The following is a 23,500-nucleotide window of genomic DNA, read 5'->3' on the forward strand; positions in this document are numbered from 1 at the left end:
TTATTTTTGAGGGAGAGAGAGAGACAGTGTGCGAGCAGGGGAGGGGCAGAGAGAGGGAGACACAGAATCCAAAGCAGGCTCCAGCTCCTGAACCGTGAGATCATGACCTGAGCCACCCGGGCGCCTCTAAAATATTCTTTTTCTCTGAATACCGTGAGCTAACCCAAGGTAAGATGCCAGGTTTATACATGAGGCTCCTGGCCAAATAAGTTAGACGGAGTTACAGCGACGAGCCAGCTCCTATGCCGTGCTGTCTCCTCTCTATTGCTCTGTTTTCCGTAGTGCTGGTTAATTATCATGTGACTAAGTGGGGCTTTAGGGGAGCTCTAGCAGGGACCCCAAGATAGAAGAGGCACTGTGAGGAGGCACACATCCTTAGTATAGCTGCGGTCCATGCTCTGTTCATGGTTGAGGATACTCCCAGCATCAGTGGGCTATTCCCCTTATAGGCAGGTCTTGTAATAATTGTAAAATGCAGCTTTGGGCTCAACGTCGCCTTTCTTTTTTTCTCAAGCAGATGAAGAACTCGGAGAACCGCCACGCAATGAGCTCCCAGTACAGAATGCATTCTTACTACCCGCCTCCCTCCTACCTGGGCCAGAGCGTGTCCCAGATCTTCACTTTCGAGGACGGCCCCTCTTACTCGGAAGCCAAAGCAAGCGGTAGGTGCCCGGTTGTGCAGAGCCTGGATTGGGGTGGAGGGAGGCCGAGCGTCCAAGGCCGGCTCTCTGGGCCTCTCCGAGGGCTTGCCGGTCAGGAGCCCTTGGAAGATCACTGTGCCTCCTCTGTGAGTATCCTTTACAGCTTTTAGTTGTGGGATGTTTTTTGCTTCTCTAAATTAATACCACATGATTCTTTTCTGAATGCCTGGAGTGCCAAGAATACAGTGAGAGCCTCCCTCCCATCAGAAGCTAACAGATATATTTTCAGGAGGATCAATATGAAATACAAACTCAAAGGAAAGCGTGGTTCAAATCCTGATCATTTTTGGCGAAGTGTTTCTGTGTACTGAATACCTGTTTTCCAAAACTTTTCCATTCTCAAATTGAAGGCGTATTCATCTTTTGGGGGAGCGAATAGAATAATAAAACATTTTTGAATACCATAGGCCTCAGAGTTTATGCAGTAGCAATGCAAATAACTCTGGTATAAAGGCTTTAAAATAAAAATGACTTTAATGAGCCAAAGCACTTTGAAATACACAGTTCCTCAACTTCAATTTTAACCTTCTCCCCAGTATTTACACTGTTGAAGATGGGCAGGTCTCTCATGGCGGCTGTGTTTCCAGACCCCATTTTTAAGATCTTTATATTTAAGCTTTATCTTTTGACCTAGGAAAGTGAGACGCATATACATTCAAGGCAGCAAGTAGAAATCAGGGCAGTAGCAAGTGGTGTGGTAGTAAATTGACTCTTGGAACCCACCCTGTACTACATAAAAAGAGAGGTTTTCAAAATAACTTGACCGTCTACAAAATAACTTGACTCTTGGTAAAGCAAGTGTTTAGGGAAGGAGAATCAGAACCATGCTTTGATTTCCAAGTTCAAAACAAGTCTAAAAAAGGTGGGCAATTTATACTTTTTTTGCCATACCAAGATGAAATAGAGGACTTCATTAATGTTGAATATAGAGTACAAGGGAACTGATCACTTTGAACTATAGACGGATGGAAATACACGTTGATTTTTTTTTTTTTTACTTTGACTCTTCTTGTCAGGAGTGTACAAACACAACTCTGTATTATAAATATTCATACCATAGAACATATGCCCATATGGTCCTTCTTTCTTACTGTCTCTGATTCTATGTATTTTTCTGGATTTTAAGCTCTTTGGGGACAGCGAACACATGTTACATACCTTTTTACCTGCTATGATGCCTTTTATTTGTTGTTGATTGGTTGAGCCAGTGGATGAATGAATGAATAAATGAATCAGGTATTATTTTTTAAGTGAGCTCGCTCTGTAAAGAAATACCAGCCTAAAGGGTCAGGATCCTAACTCCTTGTCTGATGGAGTCAGTACAGAATTTAGTGATGAAGCAATTAAAGAAACGTTCGTACAGAAAATTAGGAGCGAAACCTACTTCCAGGAAGAAATTGCCTGAGCTTCTTGCTCCTGGAATAATGGAATATTTTCAGAAGCCACTCACACTCTTGAGAGAAAGGTGTAAATTCAGAGCAGGGCAGAAGATAAAAAGATAAGAGGAAATTTATTAGAGCGGAGAGGGACAGCTCTGAGGAGGAGCAGGGGGTTTTTGAATTTATGGCAGCAAAGGCAGAGGCTCAGAAGGAGAGAGGTTACAGTCCAGGGCCGGAAGGACCAGCGCTCAGAGGGAAAGACTGTGTGAATAACCTCGAGGATTGGTTACAACTTCCCTGGTGATACTTGGGCTTGAAAGTGAGAGGAGGGGCGCCTGGGTGGCGCAGTCGGTTAAGCGTCCGACTTCAGCCAGGTCACGATCTCGCGGTCCGTGAGTTCGAGCCCCGCGTCGGGCTCTGGGCTGATGGCTGATGGCTCAGAGCCTGGAGCCTGTTTCTGATTCTGTGTCTCCCTCTCTCTCTCTGCCCCTCCCCCGTTCATGCTCTGTCTCTGTCCCAAAAATAAATAAACGTTGGAGAAAAAAAAAAAAAAAAAGAAAGTGAGAGGAGGCCTCAGACTTGGACGTCTGGCGCCCCGCCCACTCACCACTAATTAATCAGCAGGGTGGAGCTTCCCACAGGAGGGGCTTAGCTGGGAAGGGCCGCAGTGAAACTCAGTAACCTCTGCTTTGCAGTTGCCATGGAGCAGGAGAATGTGAATTCATAGAAAATCTACATGTCAGCTAATTTTTTAAAGACATGCGGCTTCATGACTTCCAAGCGCCTGGTATTTGGGGCTTCTGCGTTGCATGCAGTGTTTACAGAGCAGGTGGAAGGGAAGAGGAAGTTGTGTTTGGGGGCCACCAAGGGCACCCTAGGCGTTATCTCTTGGAACGATGGATCCTCAGTTTTACCGTCAGCACTGACACAAGCAGGAAGCACTTGGGGCAACGAGGGGCTTTTTTTTTTGCCAAGTGGGGCTGAGGCTGGCGGCAGGGTGCAGTGGGAGGGGGTAGGGGCAGCAGTGGGTTCACCTGTGACAAGGTGGCAGAGGCTGGCCATCAACCAGTTGCGTTTCTCACTCCTGTCAGGTTTGAGTTGAGATCCTTTGATCGGTTGAGTTAGTAAGGTATGATTGGAAGATCTAAGTGGGGACTTGTAAGTAATTAGAAAAGTTGGTTGGTTTGCAGTAGGTTTAATGTTTAAAGTATACATTTGTCCATTAAATTAAATTTTTCTTCAGTTTCTTTTTTTCAAAATGTGTATTTTTGAGGGGTGCCTGGGTGGCTCAGTTGGCTAAGTGTCCGACTTCAGCTCAGGTCATGATCTTGTGGTTTGCGAGTTCGAGCCCCGCGTCGGGCTCTGTGCTGACAGCTCGGAGCCTGGATCCTGCTTAGGATTCTGTGTCTCCCTCTCTCTCTGCCCCTCCACTGCTTGTTTTCTGTCTCTCTTTGTCTCAGAAATAAAACATTAAAAAATTGTTTTTAAATGTTTTATTTTTAAGAGAGGAGAGAGAGAGAGAGATAGGGAGAGAGAGAGAGAGAGAGAGACACGAGTGGGGGAGAAGGGCAGACAGAGAGGGAGACACAGAATCCGAAGCAGGCTCCAGGCTCCGAGCTGTCAGCACAGAGCCCAACGCGAGGCTCGAACTCACAAACTGTGATCATGACCTGAGCCGAATCGGGTGCTTAACTGACCAAGCCACCCAGTCACCCCTCTTCAGTTTCTTTCTTTCAAGACAAGCTTAACCTCTGTGCCGCTTAAATGAGTCCCGGTTCAAAGTTTTCGTCTGCTTTTGCTGCGGATTGCAACGTATGAATAGACTGTGTGGTGGAGGATTACAGGGAAAGTTTCCATTTTCCTGTGTTGCTGTTTAATGGCTTTCTTTGTCAAAAAGCTGGGGAGCATTTCTTCCCCTTTCCATGTCCTGACCTATCAGGAGGTAGATCAGAGAGACGGCGAGGCCTGGTCGTGGTGTAGGACTTTGTAAGCCACCGCGAGCACTTTGGCTTTTATTTCAAGTGACACGATAAGCCATGGAGTTCCAGTGAAGAGGTGACACTGTTTTGTGGTTTTGGAAGATCACGCTCGCCGCTGCGTAAGAACAGACGGTAGGGATGAAGGTGAAGGCGGGGGGATGGCAGAAGTTGTCATAATCGTTGCAGAAGGTGGCAGTGGCTTGGTCAGGGTGGGAGTGTGGTGGTGAGGCAGGTGGTTTCGTTCTAGATCCATTTCGGAGAGAGAACCAGCAGGATTTGCTCATGGATTTGGGATGGGCCAGCAAGGGGGAAGTGAGGGAGGACTGTTCTGACCTGACCCAGGAGTTTCCATTTATTGAGGTAAAGAAGACCGTGGGAAAAAGAGGTTTGTGGGGAGCTAGGACTTGAATTCTGCACACAGGAAGTTAGAGATGTTCATGAGTCATCCGAGTGGATCGTCCAGTAGGAATTGGATGTATGAAGTCCCAAGCTGAGAGACCGTTGCTGGAAATAAAAAAACCTGCGAGTGGGGCGCCTGGGTGGCTCAGTCAGTTACGCATTCGACTTCAGCTCAGGTCATGACCTCACAGCTGTGGGAAGGTCGGGCTCTGTGCTGACAGCTCAGAGCCCGGAGCCTGCTTCACATTCTGTGTCTCCCTCCCTGTCTGGCCCTCCCCCTCTCAAACTCTCTCTCTCTCTCTCTCTCTCTCTCTCTCTCTCTCTGAAAAAGTAAATAAACATTAAAAAAAAAACTTACCAAAAAAGAAACCTGCGAGTTCCGTGCCTCAGTGTTCCTTGAAGCCAGTGTGATGAAAGCCCCCAGGGAAGCGAGTGTAGGCAGAGCAGAACGAATGATGGAAGTTGGAGCCCCAGGGCCCTCCAGTCTCCGCAGGTGCGTCGCACATGAAGAGGACCAGTGAAGGAGATCGTGACAGGAGCAGCCCGTGGGGTGGGGGGAGAGCTCTCGGGGATTGCTATCTTGGAAGCCATGCGAAGACAATGGTGCATTGAGCAGAGCCACGGAAGTTGGTGGGTCAGACGAGGGCTGGGATCGACCATTGGCTGTTGGGAGGTAGAAATGATGGGGGACCGAGGCCAGCGGGGTTGGAGGTGGGAACCAAAGCCGGGCTGCATTCGGGATTGCGTGGGAGAGAAGGTTGGGGGCCCCCCAGGCTGGGCACAGACAGGTCTTCAGGAAGTTCTGCTGGGAAGGCAGAAGTGACATGGGCTAGCCGCGGGAGGGGAGCGGAGTTCAAGGAAGATCTTTCTGTCTTTTTCGAAGAAAGGAGACGAGTTTGTGTGCTGACAGGAGTGATCTCGTGGAGGGAAGTTTGCTGGTACGGGGTGTGTGGGGCAGGGCCACCGCCAGCAGGTTCCGTGGCAGGGTGTTGAGTCAGCAAGACCAGATGGGATCCGGGGGGGCGGGGGGGCGGCTGTGAGTGCTGAGTTACTGGTGTAGGGAGACCTACACCTAAGGACCTAAAAGCAAACAAAAACTTAGTTTGACAGCGATTTTACGTCTGGTGACTCTCACTTGAAACTGGGGGCTTGAATTTTTTTGTCTTTCCTTTTTCTAGGAACTCGTTTGTTTGTTTGTTTGTTTGTTTGTTTGTTTGTTTGTTTTGGAAGCGCAATCCACCTGTCATAAAATTAACCATTCACCATTTTGAAGTCTACAATTAAGCGGCGCTTAGGACCTTTGCAGTGTTCAGCAGCCATGACCTTTATTTAGTTCAAAGGCATCTTTATCTCCCCAGAAAGAAATCCCATACCCGCTAAGTGGTCTTCCCTTACTCAACCCTACTTACTCCCCCCACCCCCAGCGCCCTGGCAACCACAAATTTGCTTTCTGTCTTAATGGACTTGCCTATTCTGGAAGGTTCATGGGAATCGTACAACATGTGGTATTTTGTGACTGGCTTCTTTCCCTTAGCATAACATTTTCAAGGTTCTTCCACGTTGTGACAGGTAGTAAGTACTTCACTCCTTTTTATGGCCCACTGAGAGTCCATTGTGTGACTAAACCACGTCGTCTTCTGTTCATCAGTTGGTGGACATTTGGGTTGTTAGTACCTTTTACTGGTTATTGTGAATAGCGCCGCCGGGAATCTTCGTGTTCTTTATTTGAAGACCCGTTTTCAGCTCTTCCGAGTACATCCTCAGCAGCGGAATTGCTAGATCGTATAAGCCTGTGTTTAACTTTTTGAGGACCTGTCGAACTCCTCTGCCACGCCATTGCATGTTCCCACCAGTGTATGAGGGTTCCGATTTCTCCAGCCAGCTCTTGTTACTTTCCATCTTTTTATTATGATCATAGTAATTCATTTTTGTTGTATCTTATTAAAGCATCAGACCGTGGGGGATTGTAAAATGTTCATAGTAACAGATGCAGGGGGTTCCCGAAATGGTGGCAGGACCGCCCTGAAACTAACGCTTCCTGGCTCCCAGTAAAGAGGTGCGCCTCCACAGCAGCGTCTCTGCGTTAACAGATACACCCGTGCTTATGGGCGGGCGACATTTCATGTCCGTAAGCAGGCATCTCTCTCTACGTGTTGGATTCTTGTGTATAGGTTCTCGGAGTATACTTGACTGGCCAACCCCTGTGAAACGGTTTCAGTTCACAATGAGGAAGATGAACACACTTTGATTTTTTTGTCTGTTTATTTTGCAGTCTCGGTGTAAAGTTAGAGCTGGTACGTTTCGGTTTCTTCTGGTTCTTTGGCGCCTTCCCGTGCAGACCCAAGTGGCAGGCCCCTGTGCAAACACCCTTCCTTTACATTCAACCTCTGCTCTTTCCGGGAGAAAGAAACACTCATTTGAGATGCTCCTTATATATTATGAGCTCTTCTTGTATTATTCATTTTGCACCCATAGGATGTCAGCAGCTCCGGGAAGCAAGATACAAAGCATTTAAGTTTTCCCCCAAAGGTCAGATGGCCAAGGACAGTGGAAGGGCCTCTCTGAGTTGAAAGCCGTGTCTTCCTTCTGTGATGTCTGGGAAGCTTGCAGAAGTCTAGGCGTTCCCAGACCTGACTTTTTTAATCCATTCGGCATTAGCAATGTTGTAGCTGAGGGACTCTAGAGGTGCCTGATTTCACTCATGGCATCGGCTCCCTCCCCCACTGTTGTCACGACCACACGCAAAGTGGTTAAGCTTTCACCCCATGGAGTGGTTTTGCTTCCTGCCGCATGTTGGATTTTAGCAAAAGACCATCCATCTCATTTCTCAGGTGAGAACACTGACGCGGTGCTGCCTGTTGGAAGCACCCTCAGGTCTCCCCCTGCTCACGATCTGGGATGTCACCACCGCCCTTTCGTGAGGGGATGTGAGCTTCTGCCACGGCCCCTGGGTGGGGTGCTGGAAACATTCTGTGCTTAGCATCTCAGTGGAGCCACCACTAACCAGCTGTGTAGCCTTGGGAGTACCAGACTCTCCTCCTGGACCCTTGCTTCCCTCACCCCTTACCAGAAGGCGAGGGGGTGGGATGTGTCAAACCCACACAGGTGTTATGAGGATGAAATCATGTCGCCTATGGAAACAGGCTCTGTAAATCACAAAATGCAGCAAGAGACGGCGAAATACTGTACAAACTTCCACCATTCCTTTCTGCAAGGGGTGTGTTGACATTTCAGGCAGTTCTTCTTGTCAGGGAGAAAGATGTTCCGAAAATGTTTTAGAGTCCTGCTCAGACAGGAAGGAGGGGAGGCCAAGGCATCCGAGGGCTGCTTTTCTTGTGTATATTCTGCTCTGAAGTGTATGGCAAGCCTGCAGGGGAGAAAAACATTGACCCTTTTCTTTCTCTGCTTTAAGGAAAGCTGAGTATGTTTTATGCAACATTTATAAAATGTTAAGTTTAAACTTATCTCTTTAGGAAATGACTTACCATTCGCTAAATTTTAAAGAAAAGCACTTGACTAGTAAACCTGTCTTTATGTAACCGTTTTATTTTCAGCTCCAGCTTTGTACAGAAAAGTATGTGGGGCATTCGTTGGCAATGACCATAGAGGCCAGTGTGTGCAAGGCAATGGATCCCACCCCAGCAGAGGAGATCTGGCTCAGATCCCTAGCTCTGGGCCTGATTGTACCATGCTCATTTAATCTCTTCCAGCCTTACTTCCCTCATCTGGAAGGTTGAAAAATGTAATAACAGCTTTACCTATTCTATATGGGCCACATAAACAATTATGTTAAAAAGGCATGGAGGAAGTTGTCAACTCCCTTATTCCCATATGAAGACCTGTCACCATGTCTTAAATATCTTCTATTCCTGCAGGTGACTGGCAGTGGACTGTGCAAATAAAAGCCATTACAATCTAAGGAGGGCCTATTGTTTAGCCCTACGGGGGCCCTGTTTGAAACTAACCACATGTGTATTGTGATTCTTGAAATTAGTTAGTCATTGTGGTATTCTGAGTAAGGAAGATGAAGCATAATAATTTAATAAGCATATAATAAACATTTAGAACTAGCAGCTTTGGAGGCTTATTTTTAATGTATCACAAGTGATATGTTTGCTAAGAAAAGCAGAGGGAACAACCAAGGAAGAGGGGTACGGAAGGACACCAGCAGGTTTCTTTGTAGCTAAAGAATATCCCCGAAAGCGAACTGAAGTGCGGTTTGACGCGGGCACACTGATTTCCGTTGTTTCTTCAAACCTCTTTTTCTTCCAACTTGAAAAGAGCCCCCTACAAGGCAAACTGTGGGAAAGATTGAGAACTGAGGGGCCTCCAGCATGTCTTCTGTGTAAAACACTGCCCCCTGACCAGGCCAGCACCAGTCTAGAAAGAACAGGCACTTCCCAAGGACCTACCTGAGGAAGGTCAGACTCACATAAGAAGTTCACTCACTGTAGCCCTTTCTGCAAGAGTTATCAGAGTGTGGCCTCACACAGGGAGCACAGCTATCATGCTCATTCAGGTTTGTGCTTTGCCAGGGGGCCTCACATCATGCCCTGTTCTCAAAGGGCTCCTGGGGTCGTTCGTAGGTTCTTGGATGAATAAGAAACCGACCTCTGGATCCTTCCTGCTGGTGCCTCACCAGCCTGGAGTCAGGTGTTCTGGTGAACCAGTCAGTGAAATAAAGCAGACATGGGCAAATGTAGGGTACAACCTCCAGGCTACAACGTATCCTGGATTCATGTCATGTAGAATATTCCCCATATTCCCTTTGGAAAACTCAAACTTAAAAGACTTATTTCTTTGCATATATTGCATATATTGTTATTTTGATGAGTAACACAGCCCTGCGAGTGAGGTCAAGAGGGGCTTCCTCACTAACCATACTTAACAGAGGCCAGGTGGGGGTGGGGCACTGTGACATCTCTGGCCTTGTTGTCAGTGTTGAGGAGCAGGAGCCAGCATAGGAACTCAGGTCTCTGAAGCACTCCTCCGGGCGTTCCTTCTGCTAGGATATCTTATGGTTTCTCTTCCTGCCCTTCCCTCACAGTTAGATAGCTCTTCCAACGTCTGTAAGACAAAGTTCTGTGTGCTCGGTGGGGATAACTCATTTAATTCTTTTTTTTTTTTTTTCCCTGAGAGAGAGAGAGAGAGAGCACATGCAAACAGGGTAGGGGCAGGTAGAGAGAAAGAAAATCTTAGGCAGGCTCTATGCTCAGTGTAGAGCCCGACATGGGCTCAATCTCCTGACCTGAACTGAAATCAAGAATTGAACACTTAACTGGCTGAGCCACCCAGGTGCCCCTCATTTAATTTTTTTAAAGTTTATTTCATTATTTGTTTTGTGAGAGAGAGAGAGCATGTACACATGAGTTGGGGAGGGGCATAGAGAGAGAGAGAATCCCAAGCAGGCTCTGCACTGTCAGCACGGAGGCCGATGCAGGGCTTGAACTCACATACCATGAGATCACGACCAGAGCTGAAATCACGAGTCAGACGCTTAACCGATTAAGCCATTCAGGCGCCCCCAATTCTTACAGTAGTATTATTACCCCCATATTATGGATGAGGACAATGAGGCACAGAGACAGAGGAGAAGAGGTCCTCATTTCCAAGTGGCAGATAGAGAAACTGAGGAACAGTGATGACTGACTTAGCTTGTCTAAGGCCTCACTGAGCAACAGTCTGCGTTCTCATGTGTCAAAAACTTTCATGGAAATGGTGGCTGTCATTGGGGGTTGGAAATGTTCTATCTGCTGAGATCAAAGATATGCATGCAATAGTAATACTTTTTCTGTAACAATAAAATTCTGGAACCTACTCTTTCATCATATGCATCATGCAGGAATAGCCCTTCTAGGGATGTCTTTCTATAGCATGTGGTTATCACAGAAAACAAAAACAAAAACAACAAAAACGCTGTAAAGTAGACTTAAAAAACCCACCAGCGTATCAGGTATAATATTTACATTGCTCTTCCCAAAGCTAAATGTAAACTATAGAATGTCTCTTTGACTTAGCACGGCAAAGCCAACCTTTAATTTTGTGGTTATATATGTATTTTCTTTGTATTTAACAGGACAGACTGTTGATATTTGATGAAGGCAGACATAATAAAATTAAATAACTAGTTATCAGATTTGAAATTATAAATGTAAATAGAAACACAATCAGCTACTTTTCTATAGTAATTTTTATTTTCTGTGGCTATTCTGTGTTATTTTAAAATTAGGGTGAATAAGGGTCGCCTGGGTGGCTCAGTCGGTTAAGCATCCGACTTCAGCTCAGATCGTGATCTCATGGCTTGTGGGTTCGAGTCCCACGTTGGGCTCTGTGCTGACAGCTCGGAGCCTGGATCCTGCTTCAGATTCTGTGTCTACCTTTCTCTCTCCTCCTTCTCTGCTCATTCTCTCTCTGTCTCTCACTTTCTCTCTCCAAAATAAATAAACATTAAAAAGAAATTAGGGTGAATTGAAGGCTTGCCTGTTTTCCCCAGATACTTTTTGAGAAAGGCAGTATTTTACATTCTCCCTGGTCTGTCCGCAGCTTATTACGAGGCTGCTTTTTACATCTTTCATTTATTTATTCTCTTAAAACTCTAAGTTCAGTATACAGGGCCCCCTTTGCAGGGGTTTTCCTTTGGGCTAAAGAAGATGGGTCTAGAACAGGGCACAGAGGGTGAGCTCTGGAAACTATGCTTTTAGGAACTCCTGCGTGTCCTGACGTAACTAGACTGAACATAATTAACTAGCAGACCGTGCGTGCCCGTGTCATCTGTGCTGATTTTACGTTGATGGAGTTCAAGTGAGATGTCTGGTCCCCTGCCTGCCTGATCATGCAGGGAACCCAGCCTTCTGTGGGCACATCACACATCACTGAGTTTGCCGATTCTGTTCCTCATTCAGCGACCATTTCTACTTAAAAATCCTGAAGAGGTAGCATCCCCCTGGGCACAAACTTGGGGGATACAGCAGCCACTCTGGCTAGAGCATCCGATGTCCTCACACGTGAGATTTCATCTCCGTCTGACCTGAATGCACTGGGCCTCAGTGATGCTTTCCCGGCCTGGTGCGGAGTAACTCGGGAGTTTATTTCCCCCCCTCGGCTCCTCAGAGGCACGGCCCAGGCCAAGTACAACTTGAATAACCTTCAGGAGAGCTGTGCTGTCCTTTTGTCGGCCGCTGTCTTTGAAAATTGCCTCCAGAGTTAGTGAGCAGGAACAGTTAAGATTTACAAACAATGATGAAGCTTGTCAAGCATCTTTCACCATCCATCATCCAGGTGCCGTGCCTGGGCGGTGAAGTGTTCTTCATAAAAACCAGCTCAGTGTGAAATACACCTCGCTGCAATGTTTACTGCTCTGAAGCTCGTCAGCGGCCCTTTATAGTAAATCCAGATTGCGATGTGACATTACAGTATATCATTGCCCGGCGCGGTGGGGTTTACACTGCGAATGAGTGCACTGCACACCAGATGAGGTGTCCAAATTGAGTTATGTCAGAATTTGGCTGTTATATGGGGATAGCTTTTGTTTTCCGAACACTGAAAGTTAGCTTTATATGTATTTATATATAGGCATATACTTCCCATCTTGCGCATATACACGGGTATACAATATAGGCTGAGGTCAGCTTCCAACTGGGCTTCTGCTGTAAAGAATGGTGGCCAGCGTTTATGTGCCTTCCAGCCGTTGTTCCCTGAGACTGGCATAACTTTATGGAATCTTCGCGGGGGGCTAGGGTAGATGGTTACTTCACTGCGGAAGTGGGGTTGCCTCTGTCCTGCGTGCACTGGTCATTTTCACCGTCCTTTCTTAACAAAGCCAAGGAACCCTTTCTCCCGGGATTATTGCAATATGCGGGAATGATCCCTGTGATGAGGGGCAAAGCGAAGAAACCCCACAGGACCGCTCCGCCCGCCGTGGAGCGCTGCACCTGTCAGCCGAGCACATGCACTTGGGGAGGTCTCTGTGAAGGCAGTTGCTTATTTATGGTTTTTCTAGTGGGTATCAAAATCCTAGTGCTGCCTCTGTTATCTTGAAAGATGCTGCTTCCAAGAAAAGATTTATGGTGTTTTAGCTTAAATCTGCAAAATAAAAGACCACACTGAATTTATTGCATGATCGGGTTTATTTACATTCACCCTAAAAGTGCTGATATTAAAAATGAGCTCCATAAAAAAAAATATTCAGGCCCTGCAGCCCCAGGATCATCTTCTTAACACATATATTTTTAAATTCTGTCTTCAGTGTAGCAGGGAACCCGTCAGGAGAACCGTCTTGCGGTCTTTTCGTATCTGGCGCCACAGTGAATCCGGGGCTCCCGGTGTCGCTACAGTGAATCCGGGGCTCCCGGTATACACCCAGCCCAGGGTGGGGGTCCTCCCCCCTCCTTTAAACGCAGTGGTAAGCCCCCCTCCCGCCCCTGCCCTCTGCTCTTCTTCTGGCCGTTCTCTCTGAGTCGCAATGTCTTCTTACTGGAGATTGATTAACGGTGCCACTTCTGAGCTTCCTCAAGCGGCACAGGACACAATTGCGGGAATGCGGTGCTGGCCTCTAGAGGTGGGACAGGGGCCAGAAGCCGTCCGTTGGCTCCGGCGCCAGGGGAGGGAGAGAAGAGCCCCCACGTCCGCCCAACGCATTCTGTCCCTCGGGGGCTTCGCCATCAAACGCAGGATGGCCAGTTAAAGTCAAATTTCAGATTGAACCACAAAAAATGATTTTAATATAATCATGTCCACAACACTTTATTATGCTAGAAGTTCTCTATTTTGTCTGAAATTTAAATTTAATTCAGTGTCCCGTGTTTTTATTTGTTAAATCTAGCCATCTTCATGCTCCATTCAAGTCTTAAGCATCGATTTAGGGCGCTGGGTGAAAGGCAGAAATGAAACATGGACACAGGCCAGCGATGCTTTCTGGAAGCATCTTCAGCAGTTGTAAGAGTCGCTTCGTTTGTATTTCTATAAAAACTAGTACAAGAGGCAGCGCTGACCATGCTTGGGGATGGTCTCTTTTGGTGAAAGCCGTTTGTGGGTTTCTCAGTGTCCCACTAATACAGCAGCGAATAAAAATTACTCCGCTGGCCGCTCAGAATCGGAATGGAAATGTACACGGTCTGTGTTTGGTTCAGTTGTATCCGTGTGCAATTTTGCCAGGCACAACAACAACTCTTGAAACTCTCAGCAGGACCAGTTTCTCTCTGTCTCCCCCCGCCCGCCACCAGGATACACGCGGGTGGCTCGGTCCGTACCCGAGTAATAAACTCCAGGAGTGCCGTGACCTGGCCTCGTGCCTGGGATGTGAACCATAGTGGAGAGCACGGGACAGGGACCCTTTCATGTCAGCAGATCTCGGGAACACATGCCCTTCCCTTCCCGTCCACAGAAGAACAGCTTTGCCTCATCAAAGCCTTGCGGGGCGGGGCGGTGGAGGGGAGTTGCCACGTGCCCAGCCGTCTTGCTCTTATTCGGGACTTGGTCGAGGTCTCTCTGTAACCTAAGGGGGAGGTTTTGCTTCCTCAGGTAGAAACCGGGATCACAACCGAACTTTATGGACGAAGGTTCCAAATACGTAGCCCTGCCCGAGCATGTTTGCCTTTGTTACTGACACGCTTAAGAGGTGGCCTGGGGCTTGATTGATTGATTTGTTTGCTTATAACAGCTTTATTGATACATAGTTCACACACCATAAAATTCATCTCCTTAAAGCGTACAGTTCAGTGGTTTTTAGTGTGTTGACAAAATTGTGCCACCATGACTACAATCTAATCCCAGAATGTTTCCATCACCCCAAAAGGTTCCCCATATGCAGTCGCCCCTCATTTCTGCCTCCCTCCCAGCCCCTGGAAGAAGCCACTGTCTATTTTCTGTCTGTGGATTTGCCTATTCTAGATATTTCCTATAAATAGAAGGCTAGAAGATGCGACCTTTAGCGCATGGCTTTTTTTCACTTAGTATTACGTCTCCGAAGTTTGTCCACGTGGTACCCATGTGACAGCGCTTTGTTCCTTGTCGTGGCCGAACAGTATTCCATTATGTGGAAGGGCTTGGTTGGTTTTGAGTTCAGAAACTATCGCAGGGCCCAGCAAAACTATTAAACCGCAAGATTCTCAAGGTGAAATACGTGTTTAATCTCATTTTAGTAAATCTCTAGCTCTTTGAACTCAACACATGAATGCCTGTAATGAGTAGAACCCTACTACAGGAAACGAGAGGAGCGGGTGTATACGGACGTTGAACAAAGCAAGGCTGTGTTATCTTCTTCTTTTCTGCTAATAACCATTTATGTTCTTCTGCCAGGCCACCATAGTAAACTCACACAGATTGGGTGGGTTAAATAACAACTTTATGTCCTCACAGCTCTGGAGGTTAGAAGTCCCAGGTCAAGGTGCGGTTGGGGTTATGGCCGGCCGCCTCACTGTGTCCTTCTCACGTGGCCTTTTCTCGCTGTGTGCTCAGAGAGCCAGAAAGAAAAAGAGCTCTGATCTTCTCTTATTCTTCTTAGAAGAATACTAGTCCTGTCCAACCGGGGCCCCACCCGTATGACCCCATTTAACCTCAGTTAACTATCTCCCTGAAGGCCCAATTTCCGATACAGTCTTACTGGGGTCTAGGGATTCCACATAGGAATTTGGGGCAACACAGTGGAGTCTGTAACACTGTTGAAGAACTCAGTGTCTCTAAACATCTCCTCCTCTTGATGAGGTACTTGGGACATAGGAGAAGGACGGCGAGGCCTGGTGAACCAGTGTGTTCCTGGTCCCGTGCTAGTGTCTGGAATTTGCTGACCACTCACTCGCCTTCCAAACTCTCTGACATGCCGATTAGCCCATGGCATACCCTGGTCTCATGGTCAAATCCCCAAAGCAGGGGTTTTTTCCAGAGATGGAGTCTTCCACAGTCGAGCACACTCCAGTCACCAGGAGTACTTCCCTTCCAGGTTGTTACTCTTCTTTCCTGCATTCCCCGCCCCGGGCCCCCCCCCCCCCCAACGAGAGTTTGGTAACTTTCTTTTTTTCCTATTTCTGATTTTGGGAGAAGGATTTCCAATTTGTCATCACTGCCCTTGTAATGCACTGCATAACTTTAAACAATTCACGCCAACGTAGTGCTACAAATTAGTCTTTGCTTATTTTCCCGGCCATTGTGGCAGAGATTTAGGGCCTTCACACACAGGGAAATGAATGAGACAGCAACACGTTGTTTCCAGATGTTATTATGAACCAATGCAAAGGTTACTTACGGTGAAGTTATCACAGCACTCATGGCCCAGCTAACGTCCCTTACAGATCAGCCAAATACTAAAAATGATCTCTTACTCCAGAGAAGCCCTTTGACATACATCATTTTGTTTAATCCTTTTTTTAATTTAATTTAATTTAATTTAATTTAATTTAATTTTATTTTATTTTACTTTGCTTTATTTTATTTTATTTTTTATTTTTAAGGAGGCTCCTCCCCCAATGTGGGCCTTGAACTCACAACCCTGAAGATCAAAGAGTCATATGCTATACCAACTGAACCAACCAGATGCCCCCATTTGGTTTGATCCTAACACCGGTCTTGTCAGGTAGTGGGAGGAGTTTTCCTTCTGACCCCACTGGGTGTCCTGCGGTTAAATTAGGTTCTGACACTAACTACCCGAAGTTAGCCCAGATCCCATAGGTTAAGAGCCCAATCCCCCAAGACTGTCCCCACTATAGACGCCAGCCAGAAATGGGGTTTCCAGGCTACTCACGTTTTTGCCTGGCCTACTACAATTTGGGGGGTTCCCACAACTCCTCCACAGGTTTGATAAATCAGTAGAATGACTCAAGGAACTCAGGAAAGTACTTTACATATTATTACTGGCTTAATGTAGAGGATAGAACTCAGTAATAGCCAAATGGAAGAGATGTATAGGGCATGGAATGGGGACAGGGTGGAGGGTTTCCGTGCCCTTTTCTCACCACCCTCCCAGCACTTCAGTGTGTTCACTAACCCAGAAGCTCTCTGAACCCTGTCATTAAGGGGGTTTTATGGAGGGTTCATCATTAGGCATGGTTGATTGAATCATTGGCCATTGATGGTTAACTCAATCCCAGCCCCTCTCCCACCCCTGGATGTTGATGGGGTAGGGCTAGAACTTCCAAGCTTCTAACTAAGCCTGGGTCTTTTTGGCACTTGACCCCTATCTTAAAGCTGTCTAGGGGCCCACTAAGTGCCACCTTATCAAAATCAAAGAGGCTTCTATCTCCCTTATCACTCAGGAAATTCCAAGGGTTTTGGGAGCTCTATGCAAGGAACCAAGGAGGAAGACCAAGTATCTTTCTTTGAATCCATGGGTAAGTGGAGATAAAATCATTGACCCTATTTTAAATTTTTTTTTTTCAACGTTTTTATTTATTTTTTTTGGGACAGAGAGAGACAGAGCATGAACGGGGGAGGGGCAGAGAGAGAGGGAGACACAGAATCGGAAACAGGCTCCAGGCTCTGAGCCATCAGCCCAGAGCCCGACGCGGGGCTCGAACTCCCGGACCGCGAGATCGTGACCTGGCTGAAGTCGGACGCCCAACCGACTGCGCCACCCAGGCGCCCCGTCATTGACCCTATTTTAAAGCAGAGCAAACTTCTGAATAGAGGGAATAAGTGGCACAGCTTGGAATGGACGGTCTCCTGACTCCATGTTTCTCTTCCCAACCTCAGACTGTCAGCCTTGCAGCTCTCCTCTTCAGTCTGCTATCTTTGGCCTGCACCATCAAATACAGGAGCTTCTATAGACAGGAGCTTCTGTCTTCTATAGACAAATAGGAGCTTCTATAGACAAATAGGGCTATTTTAATTTAAATGAATTAAAATTTAAAATCGAGTTCTGTCACACTAGCCACATTCTAGTGCCCAGCAACCACATGTGGCTAGTGGCCGCCGTATTGGATAATGCAGAAATAAGACATGTCCATTATCACAGGCGTTCTATTGGACGGTGGTTCTATCTTAGGCAAGTGGGAGCTACTTTCTTATGGAAGAGGCTCATGGTCTTTAAACCTGAGACAGAGGAGTCACTCAAATAACACAAGTTCAACAAACATTATTTTAAAAGTCTAACTTTTGGGATGCCTGGCGGGCTCAGTTGGGAGAGCGTGTGACTCTTGATCATGAGGTCATGAGTTCAAGGCCCACACTGGGTGTAGAGATTAAAGAAAGAAAGAAGGAAAGATTCAGCAACATATAATAAAAGTCTGACTTTTGTGGGAGTATCGGCCCTTCTTCAAATAACATGTGGGTTTGAGGAGGACTTTTTAGGGAAAAGTGATTGAATGATTAAAGGGAACAGTAGCCTAACCCATCTTTGGACCTGACCCGTGTTGTACACTTTTGCTTTTAAATAGCAGATGGAAGTGAGTAAACTAGAACTTGCTTAATCTCAGTCCAAGAATGGGTAGAAAATGTGTCTTCTGGCCATGGCAAGGCATGTGAGCTTTGGGGACTTACCAGGGCTTGCTTGCATTAAAACCTAGAGGAGAAAAGTGGCATGGATCACCTGTCAGAGGGACCACTTGCAAATATGGTTTCCCATTCTGTGAATTTCACGCTGGATTATGTTGTATCCTTTGATACACACAGACATTTTTAATTGTGATGAAATCCAATCTGTCTTTTCTCTTCTGTTGCCTGTGCATTTGGGGTTGTATCCAAGAAGCCATTTCCAAATCTAACATCATGAAGCTTCCCTCCCCCATGTTTTCTTCCAAGTGTTCTGTACTTTAAGCTCTAACATTTAGGTCTTTGATCCATCTTGAGTTCATTTTTCTGTAAGGCAAGGGTCCAATTTCATTCTTTTTTTTAATGTTTATGAGAGGGAGAGACAAAGTGAGCAGGGGAGGGGCAGAGAGAGAGGGAGACACAGACTATGAACCAGGTTCCAGGCTCTCAGCTGTCAGCACAGAGCCCGACATGGGGCTCAAACCCATGAACCCACAATCATGACCTGAGCCAAAGTTGGACACTCAACTGACTGAGCCACCCAGGTGCCCCCAACTTCATCTTTTTTTGCATGTAGATATGCAGTTTTCCCAGAACCATTTATGGAAGGCTCCTTTCCCTTTTGAATGGTCTTGGCACCAAGAGGGAAAAGGGGCCGAAGGGTTAACGTTTGACACTCATCTGTGGCCTTTTTCTGTGATCATCAGAGAACACTAGGCATTGTGGGTCAGATTCCACAGTACAAGCCTATAAAGTTGCCAGTTGGAGATTCCCATGGATATCATTGGTGAATAGATCATCTTGGTTATTTTTTTTTTACTTTTGTTTACTTGTCTCTCCCTGCTATCTCAACTGTACTTTTTTTCTTCCCCTTACAGTTGTGAAATAAAGGAGAATAGAATAAAGAAGGGAATGGGGGGGCACCTGGGTGTCTCAATCGGTTAAGTGTCTGACTTTGGCTCAGGCCATGATCTCACATTACGTGAGTTCCAGCCCCACATTGGGCTCTGTGCTGACAGCTCAGAGCCTGGAGCCTGCTTCCGATTCTGTGTCTCCCTCTCTCTCTGCCCCTCCCCTGCTCTCTCTCTCTCTCTCTCTCTCAAAAATAAATAAACATTTAAAAAAAAGGGGGGGGAGGGACTCCTTCCAACATCAGGATCATAGTAGAGCAGTGAGAATAGTAGTGTGGGTAAAGGACTGACTGATTTTCCAATTTTCTTTTTTTTTATTTAAAAAAATTTTTTTTCAACGTTTTTTTATTTATCTTTGGGACAGAGAGAGACAGAGCATGAACGGGGGAGGGGCAGAGAGAGAGGGAGACACAGAATCGGAAACAGGCTCCAGGCTCCGAGCCATCAGCCCAGAGCCTGACGCGGGGCTCGAACTCACGGACCGCGAGATCGTGACCTGGCTGAAGTCGGACGCTTAACCGACTGCGCCACCCAGGCGTCCCTGATTTTCCAATTTTCTAATTGGAAATGGAGTTTTTCTACAAGAACAGTGACAAATACTAAATTTTAAAATGCCCAGTTTTTTAAGGTGATCTGAAGCTGTTTATATGTAAGAGATGATAGACTCTCCTTAGGTGAGCTCCAGGGGGGAAAGCCCTGAAATCCTTCAGTGTTCTGTAGGAATATTCCAAAGCAAACAGACTAGGGAGCAGAGAGCAGATAAGCAAGAGAGGGGGATGATAATGCCTGGCTGGCTGCAGCCTGAAGTTGTCAATCACTCCTTAATGTTTACAGAAGCAAAAAGTCAATGTGTAGTTGTTTTAATTTGACACACTCTTGGGTTGAGAGAGTGTAATCGCTGGAGGGGATAGTTAAGTGGCTGTCTGGGTCTGACTCCTGTGCTAAGCGCTTTTCTGATGAGCAATAGATTGCGTTAAATACCGGCGTAATTGCTCGCTTCCACATACCAGCCTCGCACAGCCTTGTACGACATTTCTGTTGCCTGAGGCTGTTGGGGTTTATGCTGCAAAGAGAGTCCGTATGTTCATTTTCATGAATCAATGTCGGTTTTTGAAAAGCAGTTGTTACAGCGCTAAGTGGACTGAAATAAATTACAACCCCTCCAGGCCCATTGGAGTAAATCAGAACTGCTTATATCCATCTGAGTGGTCTTTTGAGTATAAATGACTTTTTGTTTACTTATCAAACCAAATGTTTGTCTCCAGGAAATGGAGGCAAATGATTTGCTCATTTTTTTAATCCTGCGAATAGCACTTTGCTGCTGTTAAACCAGAGGTTTATTGTGTATTGTTCTGGGCATTGATAGGTAGAAAAGTGTCCCCACGCAGTAAGTGACATTATCCCCAAATCGTTTTCAAGGCCGGGAACACTTTATTGTAATTACAGCAAATGTGAGCGTCACTTCGTCTCCAGCCACTACCAGTAAGGGCAGTAGTGCACTGGGCTCTAGAAGGAGAGCATGCTATGCTGTCTCGCCCCAGAACTTTCTTAGCAGAGGAACTACATGTTGAGAGATGGATTTCTCTCCTTGTGTTTGGCTCTGCTTTTCTAGGAAAGGTGTGTGCTTCCTGATACTTCGGGTGTTGAGAGAAAACTGCTAAAGTGGCTGCATTCGTTCCCTTTGCAAATTCAGGTGACAGGAGGTCTGACTCTTCGTAGTTGGGACTCAGGTACTGCCGATTTGATCGTGCTGGCTCTGTTATCGGGAAATATCTGGTACACATTTTTTAATGTGTATTTTATTTTTGAGAAAGGGAGACAGAATTTGAGCAGGGGTGGGGCAGAGAGAGAAGGAGACACAGAATCTGAAGCAGGGTCCGGGCTCTAAGCGGTCAGCACAGAGCCTGACGCGGGGCTGGAACCCACGAGCAGTGAGACCATGACCTGAGCCGAAGTCCAACTCTTCACTGACCGAGCCGCCCAGGCACCACTCTGGCGCATTTAATAGTAGGTGAGAGAACAATCTCATGATTTCCTTTTCTTCATTTCTTTATCTTCTGTTTTCTTTTTGGTCAGGGCATTGTCTTCTTCCACTTACCTGTTCCAGTCCACAGAGCTTGCTGGGTCATGTTAGTAACATCTTTCACAGTGAAGCACTAATAATTTTTGGTTTTTTTGAGAGAGAGAGAGAGAGAGAGAGAGAGAGAGAGAGAGAACACGCGAGCGTGCGCAAAGGGGGAGGGGCAAAGGAGAGAGAGAGAATCCTGAGCTGGCTCCATGCTCAGTGCAGAGCCCTGAGCATCGATCCCACAACCCTGGCATCATGGCCTCAGCTGAAATCAAGAGTCAGATGCTCAACCAACTGAGCTACCCAGCACCCGTCATTTATTTTCAATTATACTTTTTCTTCGATGCTAAATATATATAACATAAAAATGGGCATTTTAAAGTGTATAGTTGAGTGGCATCAAATACATTCCGAGGGTTGTGTAACAGTCCAAGGTTAGGCTAAGGTCAGTGGCAATCCTTGATCTGGGAGAGGCAAGGTGGTGGGGTTTTCAACTCCCGGGTGGCCTCCTAACACTACACCTGTGGCTGTATCCACTTTCTCATGTTTGATGCTTTTCTCTTTACTTACTTATTTTCTTGGGTTCATGGTCAAATTTTCTAAAGGTTTTCACTGGTTTTATTGGTCATTTCATAGCACCATCATACAAGTTCATGTGTAGATTTTGGTTGACATAACTTAAGTTCTTGAAGAGATTTTTGAAATTACTTCCAGATTTTTCTTTCAATCCCAACAACAACAACAACAACAACAACAACAAAAAGTGTGGGTGTTTGTGGTAATAAAGCCACTGACTTCACGAAGTCATTTTCCCAAAGAAGGTGACCAGTAAATGGCAGAGCTGGGATTCAAAGTCAGATCTGTCTTTCAAGCTCACATCCCCACCCCATCAACACTCTGTTATTAGGCAACTTGGTGGGATATAACGAAAGCCTGTCTCCGCTTGGGTTCTGCTGAAAAGCAGAGCTCAAGACAAGGACTGCTGTGCTGTGGTACGGTCGGTGGTAGTTCCAAGGAGGAAGAGTGAAGGAAGGAGGAAAGGCCAGCGTAAAGCTGTGTTATGATCTGAGTGACTGAGGACAGCAACAGGCGTTAGATCTGGAACCTTCTGAAGAGCTCCTGGAAGCCTCTCAAAGTTGTCTACCTGGGGGGTAAAGCAGGGGAAGCATTTATCCATAGGCTCCCATCCCCCACCGGCTAAGGCATCAAGCCCCTCACTCTGATTTGCACATGTGTGCCGGAAGAACTGTGGTATCCGTGGCATCAGAGAAGCCCTGGGACAGGAAGTCAGTGACCCACGGTCTGCTCTGGATGCAGGATGCTGTTGCAGGAACGTGAGTTCAAGCTCGCGTGGAGGTGTTGTCTCTAGGGTATAAGTCAGACACCACGGGCGTCTAGTGCTGTTTGCTTATTGGAGTATCATTTCAACTCACATATGACAGTGAATTTACCCAGCTCTGTTTTCCATGAAAGTAACACATAGCTGCCTGACACTTACGTCCTGGATTCCGGGTAGTGTGAATTATTTTTATTTCCTTAAATTCCAAAAGTCATTGGGATGGTGGGATACACGGCCAGTTGCCAAGTGGATTTCCTTTCCATCTGGGAACATCAGCCAGGGAAAGGAACTGGAAAGACTGGTGGAAATTAGCCCGTTGGAGATGTGCAGGTTCTGATTTACTGATGAAGTACCCCATTCTAGAGATGATTTACTGAGGTAAGAAAGAAAAGATACCATGGTAAAGAAATTACTTTTACCTTTCTTAACCAAATATATGGATTTAATGAAAGATTAAAGGTATGAGTGAGCCGGGCGCCTGGGTGGCTTGGTTGGTTGAGCATCTGACTCTTGATTTTGGCTCAGGTCGCTATCTCAGGGTCACGGGATCGAGCCCCGAGTCGGGCTCCATGCTGACAGTGTGGAGCCTGCTTGAGGTTCTCTCTTCTCTTCTCTGCTCTTCTCCCCAGCTCACGTGCTCTTTCTAAAATAAATGACGTGAAAAAAAAGCGACCCTTCAGAGAATGTGGTTGGTTTGGGGGATTAAACAGTGATTCATGGTCAAATGACTCTCTTCTTCTGTGTAACTTTTGAGGGGAGGGGTGAGACACCATTGAGTAGTGGAGCATTGAGTTGGGTGTGTGTCAGACGTGGGTTGTCGAGTAGTGCCTCGTGACCCTGAACTTCAGTTTTCATACCTGTAAGTTGGAGGTAAGAGTATGCATTTCGTTGTGTTAGTGTGAATCAAGTGAAGTAATGTATGAAAAGGAATTAGGATTGCATATGGCACGTGGTTAGTGTTCAATAAACTGTAGCACCTGTTACTGGTTTTCTGGTGATTCCATGATCTCCATTGAAAGTTCCGGATTGAATTTATGCCTGCCAAAATTATTAGATTGCAGTTGAAGGTGTTGAAGGAACCAACTCCAGGAAAGAAATGAAGGGATTAGTAGGGTTGGCTATGATCATCTTTTCCAACTTCTTCACGCAGTAAGGGACACACACGTCTAGGACTTTCTCTTATTTTCAGTATTCTGGCCCCCCTCTTTTGAGAGAGAATGATCTGGTAAATAACATGGTAAAATAATATTGGTTTTATGTCTTCGT

The 23,500-nt window shown here is 46.3% G+C and overlaps 1 protein-coding gene across 2 annotated transcripts in view; it reads left to right on the forward strand.

Annotated features, from left to right (window-relative positions):
* DMRT1 (doublesex and mab-3 related transcription factor 1) overlaps window positions 1-23,500 on the forward strand; it is a 114,060-nt gene that overhangs the window by 67,877 nt on the left and 22,683 nt on the right. Inside the window, exon 4 of one of the 2 annotated variants that reach the window (XM_040449431.1) lies at window positions 515-662. In XM_040449431.1, the coding sequence (XP_040305365.1) occupies window positions 515-662 (148 nt within the window). The remainder of the gene's footprint in view (window positions 1-514; window positions 663-23,500) is intronic. The other variant, XM_040449432.1, reaches the window with a different exon arrangement.

This window comes from Herpailurus yagouaroundi, unplaced genomic scaffold, assembly GCF_014898765.1.
Source record: "Herpailurus yagouaroundi ecotype Mexico unplaced genomic scaffold, PumYag 199, whole genome shotgun sequence".
Classification (NCBI taxonomy): domain Eukaryota; kingdom Metazoa; phylum Chordata; class Mammalia; order Carnivora; family Felidae; genus Herpailurus; species Herpailurus yagouaroundi.